The 27,927-nt window shown below is 42.1% G+C and overlaps 1 protein-coding gene across 5 annotated transcripts; it reads right to left on the bottom strand.

Annotated features, from left to right (window-relative positions):
- Positions 1-822: 822 nt before the first annotated feature.
- nadk2 (NAD kinase 2, mitochondrial) lies at positions 823-27,852 on the bottom strand. Of its 5 annotated transcripts, none has more exons than XM_038280631.1 (13): positions 27,776-27,852; positions 27,088-27,477; positions 19,633-19,721; positions 19,461-19,549; positions 10,837-10,918; positions 10,682-10,765; positions 7,294-7,439; positions 6,322-6,415; positions 6,052-6,195; positions 2,026-2,081; positions 1,887-1,940; positions 1,686-1,809; positions 823-1,479 (listed from the first exon to the last, which is right to left on the bottom strand). In XM_038280631.1, the coding sequence occupies exons 2-13, from the start codon at positions 27,307-27,309 to the stop codon at positions 1,341-1,343; spliced, it is 1,323 nt and encodes a 440-aa protein (XP_038136559.1). In that variant the 5' UTR covers positions 27,310-27,477; positions 27,776-27,852; the 3' UTR covers positions 823-1,340. The 5 variants fall into 5 exon arrangements, with proteins under 5 accessions (XP_038136559.1, XP_038136562.1, XP_038136560.1 ...); XM_038280634.1 differs by having other exon boundaries at positions 6,052-6,147; XM_038280632.1 differs by having other exon boundaries at positions 7,300-7,439.
- Positions 27,853-27,927: the final 75 nt, after the last annotated feature.

Genomic DNA, 27,927 nt, shown 5'->3' with positions numbered 1-27,927 from the left:
TTATAAAGAGACAGAGATAATTTATTCTATCTTTAGACATATGAAGTGTTGTATATGTTTGCATCCACTACTCTGATACCCCTAAATAAACTCCATCTGCAGCAGCAAGAAGAAAGCCACTGATGTGGCAGATCGCCACGCTGCAGATCACAAACACAGAATTCCCTTAAAGGAACATGGTGGTGGCAGCAGTATGCTGTGTTTTTTTTTTTTTTTTTAAGCAGGAGGGGAGAAGCTGGTGTAAATTGGACGGCTCTAAACCCTGGCCCGTTGTCCTTAATCTTTTAAATGTCTTCCTGAATACATCGTCAGGCCCTTGAGGGTAGGGTGGAGGTTCACTTTCCAGCAGGATACCCAGCCTTACCATTTAGCCAGAGATACAGAGAATGCTTAGATGAAAGCACATCTACAGGGCAGAGTGGCCTAGTTAAAGTCTAGACCTAAACTTGGAAATATGAGACATTTTTTTGAGGAATAACTGGAAAAATACTTGTTTCCATTTAATTAGAAACCTCCTTTGTAAACATGCTACATTAAGAACTCCTCCAGTGGCAGTTTTAGCTTCACCTGGTTCTGAAAAATATGTTTTGTTTTTTTTAACAAGAATCCTAATGTCAATCCATCCATAGATTAATCAATTAGCTAAGTAGTCGTTAATCCGCATCCTTGAGCGACTCCAAAACAGCCAATAAAACAACTTAAAGTTTGTCAGAATGTGACACAGAAGGTGTGGGTTCTAGTAATACTCTGGGTTTTTCCAAGCAGCCAGAATTTCTCAGAACTTTTAAAGATGTTAGAAGTTCTCTCTTTTTCTCCTCTTAGTTTCGGTCCAGTTCTAACAGCTGATGGTTCAGATGAAAAGTCAAAGAACGAGGATCCTGCGAGGCGCCGCGGTTGTTTTGCAGATAAATATGGTTTATTATGGGAGCTCTGCGTCAGTTTATGGGTTCAGCCAGTCTCATCCATGGACCGGTCCTGGCTGCACAGAACCAAATATGGGTTCTAAAGCAGAGATTTTATGGATTGTGTGTCACAACATTCAGAACCGTCTGTTGTTCTCCTCTGTGGTAAAAAGAAACACTTTTTTTTCTCTTTTTTTCCAAATCAGAGCAGAAATAATAGCAAACATCAGTCAGACGTTAACGCAGCTTCACTTTCCTCCTTCAATGAACAGGAAGGTCATCATCATCATCATCATGGGTTTAGAGTCTGAGGAGAACTAAACAACCTGATCCTGGATCAATGGCAACTAGAACCTGTCGCCGCCTCCTTCATGGCGGCCAGGAAACCCAGAACTTCCCTTTGGTTCGATCTGACGCCCCCCCCCGCTATGACCCGTCTCAGTTTTCCAGGAGGACCGTCCTGAGCTGGTCCTCCTCGCTCATGCTGACCGTGGCGATGGCGCCGTCGTTGAACTCGAAGGAGGTGCCGCCGTCCACCACCATGCAGGCGTCCCAGCAGCGAGAGCGAACGCACACCCTGCAGAAGAAGACAGAAGACTTCCTTATATGGTCAACAAGCTTCCTGATTTTCCTTCATGCTTTAAGTTCTATATTAAAAAATTCTAAATTGTGGAAATAAACCCTTTTCTTGTCTGCATAGGAACCAGAAAGTTCTGGAGGACATCAGCTATTCTGTCCGGTCCGAACTAACATCCAGAACCACATCGAATGCGAAGTACTGACTTGTTGGCGAAGCCTCTCTGGCGGCTGCTGGTGAACACTCTGTTGCTGATGGGTTCCCTGACGCTGTAGAACAGGCGCCGCTCTTCAGGACTGAACACCAGCGACTCGTTGTACTCGTCGGTTACTGGTCAAACACACAGAGGACGGGTCGTCAGAACCGGGTCCTAACTCCCCACAGCCCGGGCTGGATCTGGAACTCACCTCTTTCTATGAACTCCCGGCTGAGCGGGAGTTTAACTCCGGCCCGATTCGCTCCTGCAGAACATGAACACCGGCCTGATTCAGCAGGACTTTCAGAACCAAATCAGACTTCTTTTAGAACCTGGGCTGACGTACGTACCTATTTTCAGAACCTCCTCCACAGACTGCTCAGCCAGCTTGTTGATGTTGTAGGACCTGCGGACAGAAACATGGTTCTGATCAGCACTGATCCCAGACTAGAACAAACCAGAGATCCCAGAACATCCAGAACCTCCTCAATGACTGAACCAAATTCCAAAGCCACTTTCACCTCCTTCAGAACCTCTTGTACAGAATATGAACCTGAACCGTTCTGATAGGTTCTAGTTCTTCACTGGAGCTGTTTGTGTTTTCACAAAGACAAACTATGGTTCTGGTCCAGCTGATCACCAGGTTGATGAAAACTCTGGAGTTTAGTTTTGGATCATGGCGCTAAAACCCAAATTCATCTGTTAGACATTAAGGTCCAAATCGTTTCCAGGGCTTTGATCCAAACAGAAGGGAACCAGGAACCAGATAAAACACTTTTTAAAGATCCAAACTGAAGAGTTTGGTTCAGAAGAACTTTAATAAAAAGCTGAAAAATGATGCATTAAAATAGAAACCAGAACCAGAGGTTTCTGGATCCATTAGAGGTCCTGATGAGGTTTGTTCACTGAAGGAATTTGCTCCTTTTCTTAATTCATACCGAAAGGCGCCGTCGCACCCCGCCATTTTAGCCAGCGTATGCCCGACATCCCGGAATCTTCTAAGGCCACATTTACACAGTCGGGTATTTAGAGAAACTAATACAGGTGCTGGTCATAAAATTAGAATATCATGAAAAAGTAGATTGATTTCAGTAATTCCATTTAAAAAGTGAAACTTGTATATTATATTCATACATTACATACAAACTCATATATTTCAGATGTTTATTTTGTTTAATTTTGATGATTACAAATGACAACAAATGAAAATCTCAAATTCATCATATCAGAAAATTAGAATATTGTGAAAAGGTTCAAAATTGATGGCCCCTGGTGCCACACTCTAATCAGCTAATTAACTCAAACCACCTGCAAAAGCCTTTAAATGGTCTTTCAGTCTAGTTCTATAGGCTACACAATCATGGGGAAGACTGCTGACTTGACAGTTGTCCAAAAGACGACCATCGACACCTTGCACAAGGAGGGCAAGACACAAAAGGTCATCGCTAAAGAGGCTGGCTGTTCACAGAGCTCAGTGTCCAAGCACATTAATAGAGAGGCGAAGGGAAGGAAAAGATGTGGTCGAAAAAAGTGTACAAGCAAGAGAGATAACCGCACCCTGGAGAGGATTGTGAAACAAAACCCATTCAAAAATGTGGGGGAGATTCACAAAGAGTGGACTGCAGCTGGAGTGAGTGCTTCAAGAACCACCACACACAGACGTATGAAAGACATGGGTTTCTGCTGTCGCATTCCTTGTGTCAAGCCACTCTTGAACCACAGACAGCGTCAGAAGCGTCTTGCCTGGGCTAAAGAGAAACAGGACTGGACTGCTGGTGAGTGGTCCAAAGTCATGTTCTCTGATGAAAGTAATTTTGCATTTCCTTTGGAAATCAAGGTCCCAGAGTCTGGAGGAAAAGAAGAGAGGCACTTCATCCACGTTGCTTGAAGTCCAGTGTAAAGTTTCCACAGTCAGTGATGGTTTGGGGTGCCATGTCATCTGCTGGTGTTGGTCCATTGTGTTTTCTGAGGTCCAGGGTCAACGCAGCCACATACCAGGAAGTTTTAGAGCACTTCATGCTTCCTGCAGCTGACCAACTTTTTGGAGATGCAGATTTCATTTTCCAACAGGACTTGGCACCTGCACACAGTGCCAAAGCTACCAGTACCTGGTTGAAGGACCATGGTATCCCTGTTCTTAATTGGCCAGCAAACTCTCCTGACCTTAACCCCATAGAAAATCTATGGGGTATTGTGAAGAAGAAGATGCAATACACCAGACCCAACAATTCAGAAGAGCTAAAAGCCACTATTAGAGCAACCTGGGCTATCATAACACCTGAGCAGTGCCACAGACTGATCGACTCCATGCCACGCCGCATTGCTGCAGTAATACAGGCCAAAGGAGGCCCAACTAAATACTGAGTGCTGTACATGCTCATACTTTTCATGTTCATACTTTTCAGTTGGCCAACATTTCTATAAATCCTTTGTTTTTATTGGTCTTCAGTAATATTCTAATTTTCTGATATGATGAATTTGAGATTTTCATTTGTTGTCATTTTTAATCATCAAAATTAAACAAAATAAACATCTGAAATATATGAGTTTGTATGTAATGTATGAATATAATATACAAGTTTCACCTTTTAAATGGAATTACTGAAATCAATCTACTTTTTCATGATATTCTAATTTTATGACCAGCACCTGTACGTTATCAAAAATCTCCACTTTGGCCGGAGGTTTTAGAAATAATCATTTTCTGTGATAAAAATTAGGTTTTGGTGTAAATGTGAAGCTAAACCGCAGGTAAATTTCTGCATTTTCCCTTCATGTAAACGGGGTCTAAAACGCTGGTATACGCTGAACTTTCTATGTATTTTTTTTTTCATTTTTGGCGAATACATAGAGTATTCATAATAAGTCCAGAACTGATGTCCAACGACAGCCTAACTTATGCATAAGGCACGCTGGCGTAATGCCCATGAAATGGCAGCCAGTGTCCTGAGGGGGGCAGCAATGCTCCCGGAGGCGTCCGGTCTGCAAGAAAACATTTTATTTGATCGCTGTATTAACCTAGCTAAATTTTTTTTTTTTTTATACCAAAACGCTGCCAGTACGCCATTAAACAGTAGCTGGAAGTTAAAAACACGTTCAGCACTCGTCTGGAACACGTCAGATATGTTGATATGGGGTGGAGAGAAGTTATTGATTAGTTCTGCAGAAGTTTTGCACAAGTTACTCAGAGGTTTTGGATAAGCTGGACACCATAACTTTGAGTAACGTAAACTTAACATATGTCAACGATCAGATACCTTACCTGTAACTTATGTCCCATGTTTGGCATACTCTTTACATTTTAATACCAATTAAGGCCTTAGTTTTATTTTGAAGAATTCAATGCCTTTTAAGACTTTTTAAAGGACCCCCGGGAACCTTATAATTAAAGGAATAGTACACCCAAAACATGATTAGCCTTCATTTTCTAATCACCCCCATGCTGAACAACACTCTGGAGTACTTTTTTGATATCTCAAATGCATCTGGAGATCTGGGAGGCTTCTTGCTGTCTGCGGACATTCAAATAATGGAGGTCTATGGCGCCCGAGACAGAAAGGTCCATAAAAGTCCACAAAAAACGTGTCAATATTCCTCCATACTGCTCGTCCAATGTATTCCAAGTGTCCTGAGTGGGTAGCGTCCAGAATTTACAAGAAAAGAAGTAATTTAGAATGTTTTTAGAGCATAAACAGTAGTGTATAGGATTTCCTAAAAGCGCGTTCACGACGCTACGGAAACCGCGGCAGACCAAACCAGATGAAAGTGCGCATTCAGCTCGGCAAAGAACTCATGCTCTTCCTCAACACTGAAGTCCTCAGACATTTTTCTTTCGTTGTTTCTTTCTTTGCACAGGTAAACAGCATATTTCTTCTTCTACGCTTGCATTATCGGCAGAGCAGACGCTGAATGCGCACTTTCATCTGGTTTGGTCTGCCGCGGTTTCCGTAGCGTCGTGAGCGCGCTTTTAGGAAATCCTATACACTACTGTTTATGCTCTAAAAACATTCTAAATTACTTCTTTTCTTGTAAATTCTGGACGCTACCCACTCAGGACACTTGGAATACATTGGACGAGCAGTATGGAGGAATATTGACACGTTTTTTGTGGACTTTTATGGACCTTTCTGCCTCGGGCGCCATAGACCTCCATTATTTGAATGTCAGCAGACAGCAAGAAGCCCCCCAGATCTCCAGATGCATTTGAGATATCAAAAAAGTACTCCAGAGTGTTGTTCAGCATGGGGGTGAGTAGAAAATGAAGGCTGATCATGTTTTGGGTGTACTATTCCTTTAAGTGAATGTGTTTTTTAAAGGGTCCCAGGCTGAGATGTTTGGGACCCCTGCAGCCTCAGGTCAAACCCCGCCCTGCTTACCAGGCTTTGGACCCTGTTCCGGTACAGATGCTGAGTCCTGAGCTCTTCTGTTTCTCCCATGGACCGTCGTCCACAGAGATCTCATAGTAGGAGGCCCTATGGAGCAAGAGTTTAACATGTGGTTTGAAGGGTTTTAACTTCGCCCTGTGGTGGACAGAGAGTTCTGGGTGAGTCTGAGGAGCCGTGCGAGGCGCAGAGGATTAACGCCGGGTTCAGCACGCACGCACACGCACACCGGCAGTGGAGCATGCTGCATGCTGGGAGACTTACCTGGACGACAGAGACTCCCCGATGAAGATTTCATTCAGGCTCCTGACAGGAAGCAGGCTGGACTTGGAGTAGGTCTGCTGTAAGGTTCCGCTTCCTGGAACCAAACATGGAGAATTACTCCCACCCAGAACCAACCCTTAAAACCCTGTTTTCTGTCTGATTTATTTCCTTTTTTGGGACTTTTCTCTGCTCTGACCTCAGAACTGGATCAAATAATAATAACTGAACTTTATTGGTCTCTCACTGGAGAAATTCACCTCTGCATTTTACCCCTCCCCTTTGGGGAATAGTGAGCTTCCATCTTGTGGCGCCGCAGGGAGCAGATGCTCAGAGTCCCAGAGTGGCAGTCGTTGGGAGGGGCTTGAATTCAGAACCTCTGGATTCCAAGCTCTATGATAGGCAACCGCTCCCATAAGTGGGTCACTGTGACTCACTGCTGATAATGATCCGATTTTAATCGTTCATGATTGAAAATGTGAGTTTTTGAGATTTCCACAAAACTTAAACAATCCACTGGACAATGTTTCCAAGTTTGAAGACGTTTCTCTTCCCTTCGGGGAAGTTTTTTTTAAATTCAAAATGTCAGAAATAGTGTTGAGTTTGAAGCTTTATAGAGTGGATCAACAACAAGCCTTGTTTAGTCTTAGAAAACATGCAAATTGAACTGCGAGAACGGGTTCCCCACTTTGGAATGAGGGTCGTTTTGTTTCTTTGTTAGCCTGAAATAAACGATACCCGTCTATGTCTCTGAAAGCCTCTGTAAAGCCTTGAACTCAACGCTATTTCTGACATTTTAAATTGAAAAAGCTTCCTGGATGGGAAGCAAAATGAAATAAAGTCCAGTGGATTGTTTGATTTTTACTATTTTTGGAATGACTATGACCTGGATGACCTACAATCTTCACCAGTTTATTTGAAGGAGAATCTAAAGTAAATGAGGTGATGGGGGGGCATGCAGGCGACCCGACGGACCCGTACTGTTCTGGTGGTCCATGGTGGTGATCCGGTGAGCCTGGTTGTGTTGCTCCAGGCTCAGCTGCTGCTCGTGCAGGTCCACCGGGGTCGGGTTTATTCCGGTTCCCTCCAGATGCAGACGGATCCTCTGGCGCCACAGCCACCTGAGCAGAACATGGGAAACCGGAGCGGTTGGGTTAATGACATCACGGCCTGAGGAAGAACCACTGACTTCGCAGGACCTGGAAGCTCATGTTCATCTGCACCACGTTCAGCTTCGGATCAGAACCAGAGAAATTAACCAAGAAAGGAGGTGGTTTCGGGGAACAAGTTCAGTTACAGAACCTGACAGCGGACTCTGTGGACATCTGGACCTCTCATCCAGTCAGAACCACCTCTGCCATACTAAGCAGGTTTAATTTCTGACTGAAGGCAGCCCCTCCCCTCTTTAAGCTTATCTGTGAGAAGAGAAGATTCCTGTTCTAACGGCCGGACTCTGCAGACGCCGTCCCTTGGAGGCCCGGTTCTGTAAGAACCTCGCTTTGGTTTCTGTAAAGCGGATCTGGTTTCAGACTAATTTTATCAAACTTACGGAGAAAATTTTGCTGCCGCTATGAAAGAACTAAAAAATAAAACGACAAACAGAACCTTACAAAAGTATTCAGACCTTTGACCCGGTCCAAAACCAAACCTCAATGTTCAAGCTAAGGGCTGAGAAAGTGGGACAACCAAAACTCTGAAAAATAATTCATGAAGTTTATCCTTTCTAGAAAAAAGAATCTGAAAAGTGTGAAGAGCAAAGTATTCAACCCCCCCAACCCTAAGTCAGTACAGGTTCCGGCCACCTTCCTCCTTTGTAGGGATGGAACAGTTTATGAAAACCGTTCGGATAGACTGTCTCGGTTCGGTTGGCGTGTGTTTCGTTCGGTTCATGCGCTGCTCCTTTTTCTCATAGGCGAAGCGTTTACACTCCAGAGCAGAAGGTGGCGGTACTGCGACCAAAGCCAACCACCAGTAGTAAACATGAAGAAGAAGAAGCGAAGCAGCGTAGCCGGGTGTAGCAGGGAAAAAAATCAGTTGTTGTGGAGAATTGTGTGGGTATGGCGAGTGGAAAAGAACAGGAGTTGGAAGACGCGGCAGCAGCACTTTATAGGTCTGCTGTATGGGACCACTTTGTATTTATGACGGCGATGACGGCGGAAAGAAAGTTGTGGATAAAAACAGTGTGCAAGCATTGTGCAACACGTTTTGTTTATGCTAACAGCAACACGACCAACATGTCGTTGGCTAACAATCAACAATAACCGTGAACCGAACCGAACCGTGGATTTTGTGAACCGTTCCACCCCTACTCCTTTGGGTCATATCTCTAATGGTGCGTTCAGACTGAACATGATCACAGTGTAAAAGCTCCTGTCTTCTATCTGCTGCCGGGTTCAATTCAGCATGGTGGACCTGGATCTACACCAAGCAACTTTCTGGCCAGAAGTTCGATGGCAAATCCTCCCTCTTCAAGTTGGCAATCCAACAACGAACCCGTCCGTGGAGGATCAGGAATCAGAAAGGTGGAATAACTTTTTTTCACTTTTACCCGATGTATTCCAGCATCCAGCTGCCATGCACGTGGGCATTGTCAGTTTCACTATAGCTCTGGTGAATTTCAATGATGAAGTCCTCTGGAAATCTTCAATAATTGTTGTTGATTGCAGATGTGTCTAGTAGTTCCCATTGATTTTGCTTGTAAAGCGGGGAGAATGGCGCTAGGCTTACCGCACCGTGACGTCACCGCTGGAAGATGGCAGGAGGGAGGGGGTACTATATTTGGGCAAAAATGGCCGCTCCCAGACTATTATCTTTATTTTTTTTTACTGATTAACACTAAATTCTTTAAATCACGGCGGATGTACTAGTTTCAGGTATAAATAATGACCCATTGGTGACCAAACTTTTCCTTTAAAACTAGGCCATGTGAGGAGTTCTGGATGGAAAACATTGATGGAAAAAAAAAGGTTTTCCATCTTGAACGGTTTGTTCTAGTTTTGGTATAATTACTGCTCTGAGTCGCTCTCTAATCTGATGACATAATTTAGTTTCTATACTCCAGTAAACAATTATTTATTACAATTGATTACAATTAGTTGACGATTATTTCAATACTTGTCGGGGCGACAGTGGCATTGAATGTAGGAGTTTGCCCTGAAATCGAAGGATTGGCGGTTCAAGCCCCGACTCAGACTTTCAGTGTCGTTGTGTCCTTGGGCAAGACACTTCACCTGCATTGATGGTGGTCAGAGGGCCCGGTGGCGCCAGTGTACGGCAGCCCCGCTTCTGTCAGTGAGCCCCAGGGCAGCTGTGGCTACAATGTAGCTTGCCACCATCAGTGTGTGAGTGTGTGCGTGAATGGGTGAATGAATGTAGTGTAAAGCGCTTTGGACATGCCATTTACCATTTTTCCAATCACATTTTTTTTTTATCCCTAATTATTTTCCATTCTAAATGGAAAAAAAGAAAGTTTCCGCTGTGCTCCTTCACCCTACTGCCTCCATATCTAGTCCCTGACTGATTCCTGCAACATGAGACAAGAGTTCACGTGATCAAACTACTTTGCTTTGCATAAATCGCAGATGACGTGTCGCCGGAATCGTCCAAACTGTGCCGGTGGTGTTGCTACAAACGCATCGCTCCTGTACAGGGAGGAATAACATGAAAGAGCATTCGTTGTGAACGTACCTCAACACCTTCATCTACAGGCTGACATTTTACCAATCCTACTCTAAAACAGAACGATGGACTGAAGCCTCTCCGTCTTGAGGTCTGAACTTTGACTAGGCCGTTTTAACCTTAGCTCAGCTTCTAACTAAATCTATAGTATCCATGGCTGCATATCCTGGTTTAAGTCCATTCATCATTCCTTTCCCACAGCATGATGCAGCAACCTCCGTGTATCATTAGGGCTGGTGTGTTCAGAGTGATGTGCAGTGAATGTTTTGCATGTAAATCATGTTTTTCCCTTTTCTTTCTCTTCAAACAGCTAAAGGTCTTCCTTCAGCTCCTCCATTATAGGCCAGTTCACCTCTGAAGCCTCTGGCTACATTGCATCATATTCAGAAGTATTAGAGTAAGGGGACCAAACCTTTCTGATCTTTTTCCCTCTTGCCAGAGATGCTCTACTTGGTGTTGGTCTGTGGCTGTGTTTAGAACCTTAAGCCTGTCTCTAAGATCAGCTTATACATTAAACCAGCCGGCAGCAGACCGGCCGTTGACCCCGGACCTGTCTGATCCAGCAGGTAGGTCCGTCCTGCAGAACTCCGTAAGTGGATTTAGGATTCCTCTCTGGGTTTTAGACACCATGTGACTTCTTCCCAGATGACACAGATTCAAACGGGTGATGCAGGGACATACACACCTGAACTCACCACGGCAGAGCTTGTCCAGAGCCTCTGGGAAGGCGCGGGTGTAGCGCACAGGGAGGCAGAGATGACCTTCTGACCTTTTAGAGAAACCAAACTGCAGTGAGTGAAATGAAGCAGCGGTTCTGAATGGATTCAGACGGGTTTTTACCTCTCTGGGTCCGTGTTCACTCCGACCACCGGTTTGTCCTTGTTTAGAACCTTACTGGCCACCAGCAGCATCGTCCCGTCCCCTAAAACAAACTGCAGTTATTCAGTGCGTTCATCCTGCTGCAGAACTCATCACTGGACGGAATTAAGCGATTGTTAATCCTCTTTCTCACATATAAAGCCTTAAATTGCCAAGCTCTATCTTACATCAGAGATCTGATTGTTCCTTATGTTCCTAACAGAGCACTTTTCTCTCAATCTGCAGGTTTACTAGTGGTTCCTAGAATTTCTAAAAGTAGAATGGGAGGCAGATCTTTTAGTTATTAGGCTCCTCTCCTGTGGAACCAACTACCAGTTTTAGTCCGTGAGGCAGACACCCTGTCTACTTTTAAGGCTAGGCTTAAAACTTTCCTTTTTGATAAAACTTATAGTTAGAGTGGCTCAGGTTATCCTGAGCTATCTCCATAGTTATGCTGCTATAGGCTTAGACTGCTGGAGGACATAGGGACCCCTTTTTCATCCTATCTCTATTCTCCCACTCTGCAGAATCTGTTAGTTCAATCTCTAACGTTCTGCTCTCTCTGCTTTTTCTCATAGTAGCTTCATCTGGTCTGTTCCTGTTTGGCTGTGACTCCATCCTGGAGAGAAATATCAGCTGTGATGCTGCCATCAACAAGTACCCATGACTCTCATATATCGATATATATATATATATATATATATATATATATATATATATATATATATATATATATATATATATATATATATATATATATATATATATATTACGGTTGTCACGATACTAAACTTTTCAACTCCATACCGATACTAAGGAAAATATTCGATACTCGATACCATTTTCGATACCACAAGGATAAAAACAAAGACTCCAAAATTCTACAGAAAATTTTCATTAATAAATAAAATACAATAAATAAATACAATAACGGTTGTATGCTGTGCACAATATTAATCAAGCTTGATAAAAAACTTATAAAATTAAAATTAAGTGTTCCTTCCTTGGCTATGCTTTGCACACATAACAATGACACTAGCCAAACTGGTTAAAAAACAAAAATAATTCTCAGCAGCTGCACCTGTTACAAAAAAAGTCTGAAACTGAAAAGTGCACAGAATTATTCAATCACACAGTGTTCTGATTGTGCATTGTCCTCTCTCTATTCTGCACTTTAGATGAATGACTGCTTAGGTGCCACTCGTGGTGGCACTGTATCGATACTTTTAAAAATGAGTATTGTATCCGGATACAACATTTTGGTATCGATACTTTTTTGAGTTTCGATACTTTTGACAACCCTAATATATATATATATATATATATATATATATATATATATATATATATATATATATATATATATATATATATATATATATATATATATATATATATAAGGGGTGTGTCACATGCTTGTCAGGAGGCCAAGCAGTCTTGGAGGTGGGACCCAAACTGGTTGAAAGAAGAACATGCTTTGTAGAGTTTTCAGCAGACAAAATTTTAATTTCTTCTTGTGCAGGACATCAACCAAACCACACCAACCAAGAACAATGGCAGACATGTTTCTTAAATAGAGGAGGAACTAAATTGGAAGAAACCATTTTTAAAAAGACTGTTCAGCTTCACAATAAGAAGAAAAGGAAATTTTGGTTTAAACAAACAACTACTTAAGAAATACTTTTACCAATAAATACAGAAACAAATAAATTAATTCAATCCAAACAAATACTCAAACTCAATAAAGAAAATACCATACATCAGATCAACCTCCTCCCTCTTCAATTATCTAATGGTACAGTCCTGTACACACCTGCTTGGAGAGTGAAACAGCAGAGGTGAGTATTTCAAAATATTTTAAATATTTAATGTCCCTTTTATAAATAAACAAAAATATATATATATTTTAAAGTGAAATCAATTTACCTTTTTACAAAAATAAAAACAAGATGTGGCCAACCAAAGAACCAAAACCCAAACAAATATAAACCAATGTAGAAAACCAGATCCTGTGTTTAGCTGCTACTATGGCCAATATACAATTAACAATGGCTCATTGTTACATCTCCTCCCCCCTTCTCCCAAGAATAAAGTACTTCAATTTTCATGTACCCGGGAAAGACAGTCTGCCACCAGGTTTGCCTTTCCTGACCTATAGTGAATAGTGAAGTCATAAGGCTGAAGTGACAAATACCACCCTGTGAGACGAGTGTTCGATTCTTTCATCCTCTTGAGCCACTGCAGAGCCCGATGGTCAGTTTCCAGGTAGAAGTGACGTCCTAAGAGGTAGTACTTCAGGGAACTAATTGCCCACTTCATGGCCAAGCACTCCTTTTCCACAGTCGAGTAACGTGTCTCTCGATCCAAAAGTTTCCGGCTCAGGAACAGTACTGGCTTTCTTTGTCCATCCACGTCCTGCAAAAGCACAGCTCCCAGGCCAACTGCTGAAGCATCAGTTTGAAGAATGAATGAATTATTGAAATCAGGGGTGTGAAGAACAGACTCACTTGTTATGGCCATCTTCAGGTCTTTAAAGGCCCTGTCACAGTCCTCGGTCCATTTCACTTTCGTTGGTGCTGAAGCCTTTGTGAGATTAGTTAACGCCGCTGCTCTGTCAGCAAAATGTGGAATAAATTTGCTGTACCAACCTACCAGTCCTAGGAATGCTCGAACCCTCTTTTTGGTGCTTGGAACAGGATAGGAGTGGATGGCATCCACCTTTCCAACTCGAGGCTTTATAACACCTTGACCAACAATATGGCCCAGATAGTCCACTTCACTTTTTGCTAAGGAGCATTTGCCAGGATTGATTGTAAGCCCAGCATTTTTTAGCAGCCGAAGAACCTGCTGAAGGTGAGTAACATGTCCTCCCATGTCTGGCTAAAGATGACCACATCATCCAAATAGGCAGCAGCAAATTGTGGTACATCTCGAAGAATCTGGTCCACGAGTCTCTGAAATGTTGCTGGTGCCCCCTGTAGACCAAACGGCATCACCTTGAACTGGTACAAACCAAATGGTGTGGTGAAAGCTGTCAGTTCTTTAGTTTCTTGTGCCAAGGAGAGTTGCCAATAACCTTTGCTCAAGTCAATAGTGCTGATGAACTTTGAATTGCCAACCTTCTCCAACAACTCATCTATTCTTGGCATTGGGTATGACTGACACTTTGACATTGAGTTAAGATATCTGAAGTCAATACAGAATCTTAGAGAACCATCTTTTTTTGGAACCAAAACAATAGGACTACACCACTCACTTGTAGATTGTTCTATTACGTCCAGCTGCAACATCAGCTCGACTTCCTCTTTGAGTTTCGGCAGCAGACGTTCAGGGATCCGATAGGACCTTCGGCGTGGTATAGCATCAGCTTTGAGATGAACTTTATGCTCAACCAGAGTAGTAAAACCCGGCCGTTCTGTGAAAAGGTCTGGGTCAAGCAATGCCTGGATCTCTCTCTGCTTACCAGGCTGAAGATGTGACAGATCCACTGTCATGGATTTCTGGTCTTTTCTTGGGAACTCCTGTTCTCTGTCCTCTTCCGCTTCACAAATGAAGAGATGTGGCTGAGGTGAGTCCTGTTTCAACAGTTGGACCTGCTTGGATGAAGGACAGTGAAACTCCTTCAAAAGATTCACATGAAAACACTGATGTTTCTTCTGTTTATCTGGTGTGTGGAGTTCATACGTGACCTTACTCACACATCTTGTGATCTCATAGGGGCCATGCCATTTGGCCAGCAGCTTGTTGTCACTGGTGGGTAGAAGAAGCAAGACCTGCTGTCCAACCTGAAAAGTTCTCTGTCTGGCCTTTTTGTCATACCAGAACTTCTGGTTAGCTTGTGCGGTCTTCATATGCTCCTGTGCTAGTGTCGTCATCCGCTCCAACCTGTCTCTCATCTGAAGAACATAGGCAACCACGTTGTCCTGTTGAGATGTCGGAGTCTCCCAGTGATCTTTCAAAAGATCCAGTGGTCCTCTGACTTGGCGACCATAGAGAAGTTCGAAAGGAGAGAAACCTGTGGATGCTTGTGGAACCTCCCGGTATGCGAACAAAAGATATGGCAGCCACTGGTCCCAGTCAGAGCCTGTTTGGGAGACAAACTTCCGCAGCATGTTTTTTAGAGTCTGATTGAATCTCTCCACCAGCCCATCCGTCTGGGGATGATATGGGGTGGACCTAATACCCTTAATACCTAACAGCCCATAAACCTGCTGCAGCAGTTTTGATAAAAAGTTTGTGCCACAGTCAGTCAGGATTTCTCTGGGTATGCCCACTCTCGAAAACAGCTGGACCAAACAGTTAGCCACATGCCTAGCAGTGATAGATCTAAGAGGAAATGCTTCAGGGTAACGAGTGGCATAATCACAAATAACGAGGATATATCTATGGCCAGATGAGCTTTTCTCAAGGGGCCCTACTATATCCATTCCAATTCTGTCAAATGGAGTAGCAATTAGCGGCAATGGCTGAAGTTGGGCCCGTGGTACCCCCAAAGGTGATGTTAGCTGGCAAGTTTGACATGTAGCACAAAACTCTTTCAGTTGTATGTACATACCAGGCCAAACAAACCTACTGGCTATCCTTCTGAGGGATTTCTGAAATGCTAGATGACCTGCCCATGGAACAGAATGACCAAGCTCCATTACTTTCTGTGTTAAACATTGTGGTAATGCCAAAGCCTCAATCATGCCCTGTCTTTGATAGAGAATGCCATTTTTAATTATATATGTAGTATCTGCTAGACAATCTGCTGTGTGTAGTTTGTCACCCTCTACCTCTGTAACCTTATCAAACCAAACTTTTAGTTTTGGATCAGCCCTTTGAAGTGCAGCAACATCTGAGGGAATTTCAAAATCTATGGCCTCACTTGGTTCTTTAATAACTTCACACAGGTTTTTTGATGAAACCAAAAACTTCTCCCTCCTCTTTTGTGCTCTGGTCTTCTGCGGCCTCACTGGGCCCCCATCTAGCTCTGCATGGTAAAAAGGTAACTCCTCAAGAGTGTTCTGTGCTCCCTGAGCTCTGGTGCTTGCCATATTACAAGAAGCATGAATATTCCCCACTAAATGTCTCTCTACCCCTTGAGCTTCTGCCGAGACACTATTCTGTCCATTCAGCTGGGATTTGTTTTTTGCTAGATGGATGAGATCAAAAAGAACTGGAACATCACTGCCCAAAATAACAGCATAAGGGAGCTTATCCACCAAAGCTACTGACATAAGGTATGTTTGACCATCAGCAGTTAGGTAAACCTCAGCTGTAGGGTATACCTTCTCATCCCCATGAACACAGCAAATGTTAGCCGAAGCATCAGCCCACAGGTCTCTTGGCACAATACTAGAGTGAACCACAGACTTAAAGCAGCCTGAATCTAACAAGGCCTCCTCACGCTGACCATTAATCAGAACAGCGACAGTTAAAACCTCTTTTTGAACTGGAAGAGGTTGAGACGGTCTTGGAACTGTACACAGCAGGGAGGGTGTAGTATGTCTGCTTGAAGGGCATGTATACTGAGTATGACCTAGTCCATTACAGAGGTAACAGCGAGTGTCTGGTCTAGAGTTGGAAAAAGATTGTCTATTCTTATTCGGTCTTGAAACACCAGGTTTAGATAAAGGTTTTCTGAAATTACAGTGGGACCTATTTTGGATTTGTCCACCCCCATCACCCCCATAGGACTTACTGCTTCCAGTGAAACGGCTGTCACTGTAGAAGGCTGAACTGTGGCTCCCGGTCCTGGCAGACAGGAACACCTCTGCAAGTTGAGCAGCTTCTTCAGCAGACTTGGGGTCCCTTTCACGTATCCAAATCTCCATCTCTGGGTTCATCATTCTCAGGAACTGTTCCAGAATCAGAAGTTCTGAGATGTCTTTCACTGTAGAAGTATCAGGCTTCACCCATTTATTAAAAAGGTATTTTAGTCTGACATACAGTTCACGTGGGGTTTCACCAGGATTGATGTCCAGTGCACGAAACCGTTTCCTGTATGTGTCACGTGTGATTTCATACTTTGCCAAAATCACCTCTTTGACCTTCTCATAATTGGCTGAGTCATCAAAGTCCATTAGAACATATGCACTTCTTGCTCTACCAGTGAGCAGGGGAACAAGCTGAACTGCCCATTCATCTTTTGGCCAACCGCAGACTGTAGCTATTCTTTCAAAAGTCATCAAATAATGTTCAATGTCATCTTCTGGTGATAATGGCAGGATCTTAGGCTGTTTGGGTAACCTTAATACTCTTTGAATGGGTGGGTCTTTCTGTCGATCACGTGCAGATACTTCATAATCAGCACCATCAGAATCATCTTCAGTGTCTTCAGTTTCATCATCATCAGCAGTTACTTGTGGCCCAGTACTTTTGTCAACATCATCTCTCAGTTGTCTCACCTGAGCTTGAATCTGCTGGAACTGATGTTTCAGTGACTTCATCATTTTTTCTTGCCGTGTGGACTCCTTTTCCAGTTGTTCATCTCTGGAAGCCTGGGATTGGATTAGAGACTTTACCAGACTGGTTAATTCCTCAAATTTATCAGGATTGCTGTCTTCTGCTGCTGGTGCTCCCTGCTGCTCATCAGAGGAAACTGGTTCACAAACATCTGGTCCCTCTTGGTGCTCCACCTTCTTTCCACCTCGCGGCATAATTTAGCATGTAGTTTCAAACCGTAGCTTCTGACACCACTTGTCACATGCTTGTCAGGAGGCCAAGCAGTCTTGGAGGTGGGACCCAAACTGGTTGAAAGAAGAACATGCTTTGTAGAGTTTTCAGCAGACAAAATTTTAATTTCTTCTTGTGCAGGACATCAACCAAACCACACCAACCAAGAACAATGGCAGACATGTTTCTTAAATAGAGGAGGAACTAAATTGGAAGAAACCATTTTTAAAAAGACTGTTCAGCTTCACAATAAGAAGAAAAGGAAATTTTGGTTTAAACAAACAACTACTTAAGAAATACTTTTACCAATAAATACAGAAACAAATAAATTAATTCAATCCAAACAAATACTCAAACTCAATAAAGAAAATACCATACATCAGATCAACCTCCTCCCTCTTCAATTATCTAATGGTACAGTCCTGTACACACCTGCTTGGAGAGTGAAACAGCAGAGGTGAGTATTTCAAAATATTTTAAATATTTAATGTCCCTTTTATAAATAAACAAAAATATATATATATTTTAAAGTGAAATCAATTTACCTTTTTACAAAAATAAAAACAAGATGTGGCCAACCAAAGAACCAAAACCCAAACAAATATAAACCAATGTAGAAAACCAGATCCTGTGTTTAGCTGCTACTATGGCCAATATACAATTAACAATGGCTCATTGTTACAGGGTGGAACGGTTCACAAAATCCATGGTTTGGTTCGGTTCACAGTTTCGTGGTCACGGTTTTCGGTTTGGTATATGTTGATTGTTACCCCGAAATCCCATAAAAATTCATGAAATTAATCAAAAAAAAAAAAAAATTAATGAATTGTAATTATTTTTAATGATCCGCGGAAACCCTGGATCATTTCCGCATGTTTTGCCGCTTTGAATTTAATCATCTGGCGCATGCCCTCTACCATCTCCAAGGAACTCAGAGTGGAGCGGACGGGAGCCACAGTGGAGGCTGTAGGCTTTGCTTTGTGCAGGCGGTCTGGAGCGCAGCGGGGCGGAGCGCTGACGGAGTATGAGGGATTTTGGGGGTTAGCATGACATGTTGGTGATGTTGCTGTTAGCATAAACAAAACGTGTTGCGCAATGCTTGCACACTGTTGTACTTTTATCCACAACTTTCTTTCCGCCGTCATCGTAGGTCACTCTAAATGCAAAGTGGTCCCATACAGCAGACCTATAAAGTGCTGCTGGCGCGTCTTCCAACTCCTGTTCTTTCCCACTCGCCATACCCACACAATTCTCCACAACAACTGATTTTTTTCTGCTACACCCGGCTACGCTGCTTCGCTTCTTCTTCTTCTTGTTTACTACTGGTGGTTGGCTTTGGTCGCAGTACCGCCACCTTCTGCTCTGGAGTGTAAACGCTTCGCCTATGAGAAAAAGGAGCAGCGCATTAACCGAACGCAACACACGCGAACCGAACCGAGACAGTCGAACCGAACGGTTCGGATGGTTTTCATAAACTGTTCCATCCCTAATATATATATATATATATATATATATAGTTTTCCAGCCACTTTTGTTGAAATTTGCATTTTACGCTAGATTTTTCTCTGCTTCTGAACATATGGATGTACGATCAATATAATATATCTGACAAAATTGTTTTTATAATCCTATTTTTTTCATTTTAAATAAAGCATTTAAATTCCACAATAATCACATTTAATTTTTTTTTATTTTAATGCCAATTAAGCCTCAATTTAACAAATAATAATTCAGTAACTATGAATGATTTTTAATGACCCGCGGAAACCCTGTGAATGTTTGAGCCAATACAAGGAGAATTGGTGTTGGTCCACCTCTAGTCCTGATTAATGAATCCTTTTATCACAATTAGCCGTAAAACAAGCAAAATGTTTGTCATCAATCTCCATCAGATATAAAGGCTCAAAGAGGTTCTGATGCAAAGGATCCAATAAAAAGAGGGTTGGTACCTCCAGCAGAGATAATGGCGTCGGCCCATCGGACCACCTCCTCGTTATACTCGCTTCTCTTCACCACTCGGACCTGGATGCCTTTCCTCCTGCAAACAGACGAGCAAACGGACCGATTCAGAGCTGCTGCTGGCTGTTAGGCGGGGTGAGGATGAGCGGCTACGGAACTCACTGCAGGCTCTCTAGAATATGTTTCACGTTGTTGGTGTGAATGTTGTGTCTCTCCAGCAGGCCGCTGTAGCTGGAGCCCTTCAAGGCGAGCTGCAGAACAAACAGAGTCAGGAGGTTAAACTGTAGGTTAATGGATTCCCCACTTATTAGTGATTCTAAAGTCCTTAAAAACAACACTGCAGCTTCTGACGGGTCAAAGATTAGAGGTGTAAATCACACCCATCATGGCGTTTCGATTCAGTATCAATTTTCTGACCCAACGATTTATTTTTGATACTCAAGAATACACCACGATATGATTTGATTGTTTTTGTTTTTTTACTTTACAGGCTAGACAATGTTTCAAACTTGAAATAAATCAATGAAAGCTGTAATATTGTTATGCATTTTATTTGAGAAACGACAGCAAATAGCAGAAAAGTTGTACTCCACCTAGGCCTAAGAAAACTAGCCTCGTGAGACCATCCTGATCTCGCGAGCTTTCAAGATTTCACTCGCAGATCAGTCTGGAGACTCTCCGTTAAAGAAAATTTGGAGCCGTTCACCAAACAAACGTCCAATCAGCATTGGCTTTGAGGCGGGTTGAGGTGTGATGCAACGAGAAGCGCGACAGTTCAGTCTAAAGAACATGGCGGCTTCAGCCGATGAAACTAGCGTTAGCGTGGCTATCGAGCAAGTTTTATGGGAATTACAGATTATTTCTTCACTGAAAGAAGAGCAAAACACTGCTCTGGAGGCTTTTCTCAGAGGAAAAGATGTTTTTGCTCTTCTCCCGACTGGTTTCGGCAGGAGTAGCCTGGCTTGTGGTTGTGTTTTCGTCGTCGCTCTGTTAGTACGTCTTATGCTTCGTTGATCTGATTGGTTTATTTGGCCCGTCTATCACCAACATAGCCCCATCAGCTAACCAGTATTTTCGCCCCTTCCCAAAATTACTTCAATGGAAGGTTTCAAACTTGAAATAAATCAATGAAAGCGGAGTCAGGTTATATGAAAACCTCATCCACTGAAAAATAATAATGCCTCTGTGTTATAGATTCTGAAAGGCATGCATCAAAAAAACATTGCAAGCAGAAAGAGGGCAGGAGGGAAAAATAGGTTTAGCGCCACCGCAGCACGGGAGTCAGAATTACATCCAGGAGCAAATGGATAAAAACAGACCGGAGGAAAAAAAACAAAAAAAACATGAATCGATACTCTTGCGGACGTGACGATGCATCAGATTGTCGGCTGTCGGATCGATGCATCGATACTAAACAATTTTTATTTACACCCCTATCAAAGATTCACCAGGATGTTCTTTTCAGAAGTGAAATTAAAAATAATCTAGACTTGCCAGACGGCCTGAGTAGTAAAAATTGAATGCATCCTTCAGAGTTCATATCCATAATAAATCTGCTGGAAACTCTGGCTGGTCTGCTGTCACTGTTTCCACAAACACGGCAGGAGAGACGTGCTGGAAAAACACATGATGCAGCGAAGCAGCGTGACTGCAGCCTGGAGCTGTGGTCAGTAAATAAACGGCAGCCGTTCATTTCCTACGGCTCTGCTCAGATCTTCAGCCTTGGTTTGTTTCATCATCTAACATTCTGGTCTTCAGGAGCGTCATCAGGTATTGGGATGTCCATGATGCATCAGTATGATACAGAGCATTAATGAAAGGCCCTGATATACAACAGAGTAGTAAATATTTCATCCTCACAGGACTTAGTCCTGATTTTACTGATATGAATACCATGAACAGAAAGCTTATATTATATCAAATAAATTAGTTTTTTGAGTCCTACAGACGACTCAAAGCTTCTAACATTAGATCCACGTTCACTGATGTACAAACCAGTAGGCCATCTGCATTAAGAATCTGCTTCTACATTTCTAACCATCAATGTTTTAATTTTCGATGAAGCATCACAGGAAAGACAAACAATGAAATGCAAAAAAAAACACTTTTAAATAAAGTTTTAATTGAATCTATTTTTCAGGATAAAGTGTTTTAACTCTCAACATTCCTTTGACATTAGATAGACCCCACTTAATGAGATCATGCATCCGAGGAGCTACAGAGAACCGAAGCTTAAAAGGGAAATAAGATTTTCATTTAACATTCAACTGTAAGCAAGTCAACAGTAAGAAAAATATGTTTTTAAGGAAAACGACAGCCTGGCCAACTAGACTTATAGAGGCTCAGTATCTTCTCTCTAAAACAGAATGGATTAAGGATGTTAACTAAGAATTGACTCAAGTTTAATTGTTGATAAATGGTTTATTCAGGGCTCGATGTGAACCATTGCCTACGGAAGAGGATTAGGGCCACTGAAAAAAAAAAAAAAAGTTAACTGATTTATTTTATTTTATTTCAGTATAGTATGGGAAAAAAGTCAGAATTCTGACTTTAATCTCAGAATTCTGACTTTTTTTTATTGTCAGAATTCTGAAAAAAAAAAAAGTCAGAATTCTGACTTTTTTCCCCATGTTAAACTGGAATAAAATTTAAAAATTAGTTGTTGGGAGAGTACAAATTTCACTGCATTCGCCCGCCAGGCAAGTGCAATGATCGCGCAAAAAAAAAAAAAAATATATATATATATATTTATCACTCAAAATTACTTTAAAATCCCCGACATTCGATGAAAACGACCCAGAAGCATTGCCGGCGCCATTTTTGTTGTTTTGTACACATTCTCGCGTGATTGTAGGTAATTGTATACCCTGCGCACAGTGTAAATATGGCTGTGATATGGCAGTCTTCTGTACAGTGATGCAGGTCATACATAAAAAAAAACGTTCATTAAATTTTATTCTCTTAGACATTGGAGAGGTGCATTTAAATGTTATAGAGCTAAACATATTAAATTGGTGAAAAGTCAGGGAATTCTGAAATGATGTCAGACTGTGGAAAACCTGAATAAAATAACTATGTATAATGATTCTCTAGAAAAGTCACATTATATTAATAGTATTATCTTCTATAAACATACCATGACTCTAAACTCTGACATTGACTTCTGTCTTGTGATTTATCTCAAGTTTTTAACCTGTCAAGTTTTTTTTTTAGATTTTTAACATTTTAATTTATATTTTTCCAAGCAGACAACAGTTTAACGCAAAGTTTAGTTTGAAAAGAATGTGCAGGAAGGATTGAAAAGAATGTTAACACGGTAATGCAGGCTGGAGTTCATTATCTGACGCATGCATATACACACCAGGAACCTGGAAACTTAAAAAATACTGAATTACAAAAAACATTTAATAAACAAACATGTTTCATTGATATATATACAAAAATGAATATTAGGAACTAAATTTATCAAACATTATACTGGGCAAGTAAAAATTGTTTCTGGGCAAATGAAATGTGAAAGGTTAAAAATCCTTAATGTCAACCCCTGTTATTATATTAAAAGGTCTTCCATCCGATTATCAGTGTTCGCGTAAAATAATTATCTGTGTTGTAGTCTACCACCGTCCAATAGAGGGCGCTACTGGTAATTTTGAAGCAGAGCCACACTGTTAAATCACAAGAAAAGTAATTAAGTAAATAAATTCAAGCAACTCCTTCAGTGGGTGTGTTTGATTTCAGAGGCTGCGTCCTTGGAGGTCTGTGTAGATAAGGATTGATGGATGCAAACAGGTCCAGCCTTCTCCTGGCTTTCACCACATGTACACTCTGTTGCCTAGCAACCGCTACAGTTGACACACAAAGCAGGGAAAGCATGGATAATAAACTTCTCACTACTGTTCTGTGTCCTGATATCATTTTCAAGGAGCTTCAGCAGCAGTACCGTCATCGCAGATATCAGATTTATAGTACCCACACTGGGGGGAAATGATTGGTCAAATTTAGGTGTACAAGCTGACGTGTAACTAACTGGCCTGCATAAGTTAACAGAAGAAAAAAAACACAGATTTTAAAACAGGATTTTTTTGAAAATATAAATTTTCTAACTTTTGGGACAATATAGTCTGATAAAGAGAACATTTACATGTTTAAGCCAGAATGATTTGACATTTAAATATGCTTTCCCTATGGCTTTAAATGTCAGCCAAACCCATCTGCACACGGACAGATAAAACCTTTCAATAAACCATACATTACCTGAAACTTATCTGATTTAATAGCCATTTAAAAAAAAACATTTTAATTCATTTCAGACACAATTATTCACATACTGGTATTATATTAAACTGCACGTCCAATATTGACCACTGTCTGGCGCCATTTCCCGAGAACAAGCAGAAAAGTGCTGCAGTTCTGTTTGCGCCACAGGTGGCAGTTTCATTAGAAAACTATATAATGCCTCTTTAAAAAAAATAAAACCTCCTCCCTGCTCTTTCTATAAACCTATTCTTGTGTATTTTCGGTGGATTTATGCAGACGGCTCTGCAGGAGTAAAGAACACAGCTTGGATGCAATGACTATTATCCGTCAAAGTCTTGGATCAGCTTTTCTGATTGGTTGGAGCGCTGCCTTGCTAATCCACCAAAGACTCTGCATGTAAACGCCTTCGGTTTAAATGCAGCATTACCTGATGGGAAAACATTATCCTGTACCTTTTAGGTGTATCCCTTCTCTGACATTTCTAATTAAAAATTTTGATTTTTCCAACAAGTATCCAAACATTCAGCTCTGCAGAAACTTGGTAACAACTAGTGTTGCACAGATACCAATACCAGTATCGGGCTGGGCCCCGATCCAGCACTAAAATGGTGGGATCGGTGAGTACCGACAAATAGGGCACCGATACCATTTTGAGAGCCAAAAGTTTATTCAACTATTGTCACCCATTCCAGGTAGGCAATAAAAAGTTCTACTGGATTCACTTTGTATTAGTCTTTTTCCTGCTTCTCAAAGGTAGGCAGCAGCTTGACAAAGCCATGATGGCAATTATTTTACATCCAAGTAGTATGCAGTTCTTCATATATACACACATACATCAATTTCAAACAGATAGTATCGGTCAATACTGCACAGCCAGGTTTCGGGGCCAAAAAAATGTCAACAGCGCAACACTAGTAACAACACATTCATTTGAATCAGCTGTGTTGATGCATGTAAAGCTGCAGCACAGCTGCTCTGAAGAATTGGAGTGAAGCCTTGCTTAGATCAATGGCCTAGTCAAAGTCTAAGCATAAATCCTAGGATGAATCTCAATGTTTCATCTGATCTCACAGTGCTGAGCAGGAACATTACTGGGAATGGATGTCGGTCTGTGGAAAGCTGGCAGAAACCAGACCCAAAACACTGACGGCGTAAACCACATAGAGGCGGTTCCGTCTGTGTCAAACAGGACTGGTTGATGCAGACAGAATGAGCGTCTGCTAAATGGTCTGCACTTATTGGGTACGGGGATGTTTATCTGGGCTCCGCTGATCTGTTGGGCCAGGATCCAAATGGATGCCAAAACTTTACAGATTCTGATTGTAGAAATTATTAACCCATAAATACTCTTCTTTCTACCTCCAGGTTCTGATCTGGTTAGCGGGTCTGTAACATGTGAGCACAGGCGTAACTTTCTGAAGGACTGGTGTGGACAGTTTCTACCAAAAGTTCCTCCTTTTTGTCCCCTTTCCGCTCGTTTATTTTAGCCAAAGTTAACAGAGGTTGGGTGCAGCTAACTGTGTTCAGAGCATTCTGACTCCATTGTTGTGTTCTTCTTTGCCATTTAAAAAAATCTTGGCTTCTCATAAGGCAATGACTCCCAGTTACAGGTTAAAATAAACAAATTTTTTCGTATTGTACAGACAGAATCAGACTGCAGAGCTTCCACATATCTTGCATCATTGTATTAGTAAAGAGAGAAAGAAACTAGCCTCGTGAGACCATCCTGATCTCGCGAGCTTTCAAGGTTTCACTCGCTAATCAGTCTGGAGACTCTCCGTTGAAGAAAATTTGGAGCCGTTCACCAAACGAACGTCCAATCAGTGTTGGCTTTGAGGCGGGTTGAGGTGTGATGCAACGAGAAGCGCGACAGTTCAGTCTAAAGAACATGGCGGCTTCAGCCGATGAAACTAGCGTTAGCGTGGCTATCGAGCAAGTTTTATCGGAATTACAGAGTATTTCTTCACTGAAAGAAGAGCAAAACACTGCTCTGGAGGCTTTTCTCAGAGGAAAAGATGTTTTTGCTCTTCTCCCGACTGGCTTGTGGTTGTGTTTTCGTCGTCGCTCTGTTAGTACGTCATATGCTTCGTTGATCTGATTGGTTCATTTGGCCCGTCTATCACCAACATAGGCCAATCAGCTAACCAGTATTTTCTCCCCTTCCCAAAATTACTTCAATGGAAGGTTTCCAGATGGATATGCGGAGCAAATCCATCTGGCGGAGTCAGGTTAGAGAGAAATAGGGAGAGGTGCAGTTTTAAAGCTGCAGATTTAAAGGTGAAACAGATCTACCGGGATATGCAACACGCAATAAAATATATCTCGAAGGCCCCGTCCACACGAAGTCAAAACGAACACGAAACGCTAATATTTTCCATAACGTTTGTCGTAAAGACAGAGACGTAAAATAAATGTGATCGTCCACACGAATGCATGAAAACGCTGCAAAATGTATGCCAGGCCTGTAAGTGGCGCTGTGGTGCCAAACCAAAAATAGGCGACGAAATGTTGGGCATGCGCACTAATATTTATACACGGTTGCCCTGCGGGTCCATTTTCGTGGTTAAGTCAAATTCAGGAGCTGAACTATGTCGTCCATATTGCTCTGTTCTTCCTGGAGATATTCCAGAAGAAGAAGATTCTGTTGTAAGCCCGACAGCAGGGTGAGTAGCATGAGCAGCAACCATTCAACACAGTACGGCGCCATTGTTGTTGTGATACTGTGTCGCGCATGCGTGTAAAAAAAAAAATGCGGTTAGAGCGTAAAGATGGAAACGCGAAAACGGCGTTTCAAAATCTTCCCACTCTGAAGGCTGAATAAAAAAAAGATTGTTTACAGACCCCCGAAACGCCGGCTTCGTATGGATGAGAGGCTGGTTTGGTGAAAAATTTGTGCGTTTAGGCCAGGGTTCGACTTCGTGTGGACGGGGCCCAAGTTTACCAGAAAAAAACAATATGCTATGCTACATTTAAAAAGGAGCATATCCGTATTTTTCTGGATGGAATTGAAATTGTACTTCTGGGGATGCACGATATATTGATTTTGGCAGCAGAATCAGCAGCTGTTATTTCTTACATTTTCATACAATAATTTTTTTGGTGTATATATATATATATATATATATATATATATATTTGTATCTCTCTAACTATCTATACATATTACTGTCTTGTGGTTTGAGCTAATTTTTGGAAAATACCAAAACCTTATCATCCATCAGCCCCCACCCTTATTGTCCCTACTAACTTTAATCACTGAGTTACCTCCTTAGATGTGTTTTAATATTACTGAATCACTATGATCAGTGGACTGAATCAGAACACAATCTGGACCCATTCAAAGCCATTAAAGTCAGTTACCAGCTGCTCCAGGTCCTCCTCAGAGAGTCCAGCGTACCGGTACCGCTGCTGTTCGAACTCATAGCGCGTGGTTTTGGTTACCACGGCAACCTTCTCGGGTTTGAACCCAGCTCGCGGTTCTGCTGCGGAGCTAACCGCTGCAGTGTGCAGAGGTCGTAGGAATCCGGTTCTGATCACTCGGTTCCCGAACCACAGCAGGTTCACTACCGAGCACCGAGCCATTCCTCCGAGCAGTAGCGGGAACCAGCACCTGTGAGCCGGGATTATGGCGAGCTGAGCCGTGGGTTCTGGAGCTGGGTTATGGAGGGGACATTATGGGTCTGGTCGGTCACTCAGCCAACCGTCAGTCCGTGAAGGTCACCCGGTATGCCCGCTGCTCAGGTCCAGGGTCTGTGTGGAAGACACCAAGAGTTAACCTACAGGTTAACTAGTTACCCGCTAACGTGGTTATCATTTAACTAGCAGCGGTGCTGAGCGTGCTGACCAAGCTAAAGCTGCTAGCATTGGGGCTAATTCCAGCCTTAAACTTTAGCTCTTTATAAAAAATATATATATATTTATACAGATTAAACTTTTAAACTTGGAGTGCATTCGTGTACCGACTCAGTTCCAAAACACTTCAATACCAGATAAATCAAAATAAAAAGATAAACAGCAAACTACACAGGAGGAAGGCTAATACACATACCCAGCACGCTGGCACCAAATCTACGTAATTTACGTAGAGTTTCCCTGGATTGGCTACGTAATTAACGTAGCTCGTGACGGGAATTTCAGCTACCCTCCGAGATCCGCATCATTTGGCAGAGATCTTTTAAGAGAGTCGGATCTTTTGGCTCT

Source organism: Cyprinodon tularosa, unplaced genomic scaffold (genome assembly GCF_016077235.1).
Source record: "Cyprinodon tularosa strain WSP-4 unplaced genomic scaffold, ASM1607723v1 ctg162, whole genome shotgun sequence".
Classification (NCBI taxonomy): domain Eukaryota; kingdom Metazoa; phylum Chordata; class Actinopteri; order Cyprinodontiformes; family Cyprinodontidae; genus Cyprinodon; species Cyprinodon tularosa.
The sequence above is the reverse complement of the archived record's forward strand: the minus strand, read 5'-3'. Positions and strand labels throughout refer to the sequence as shown.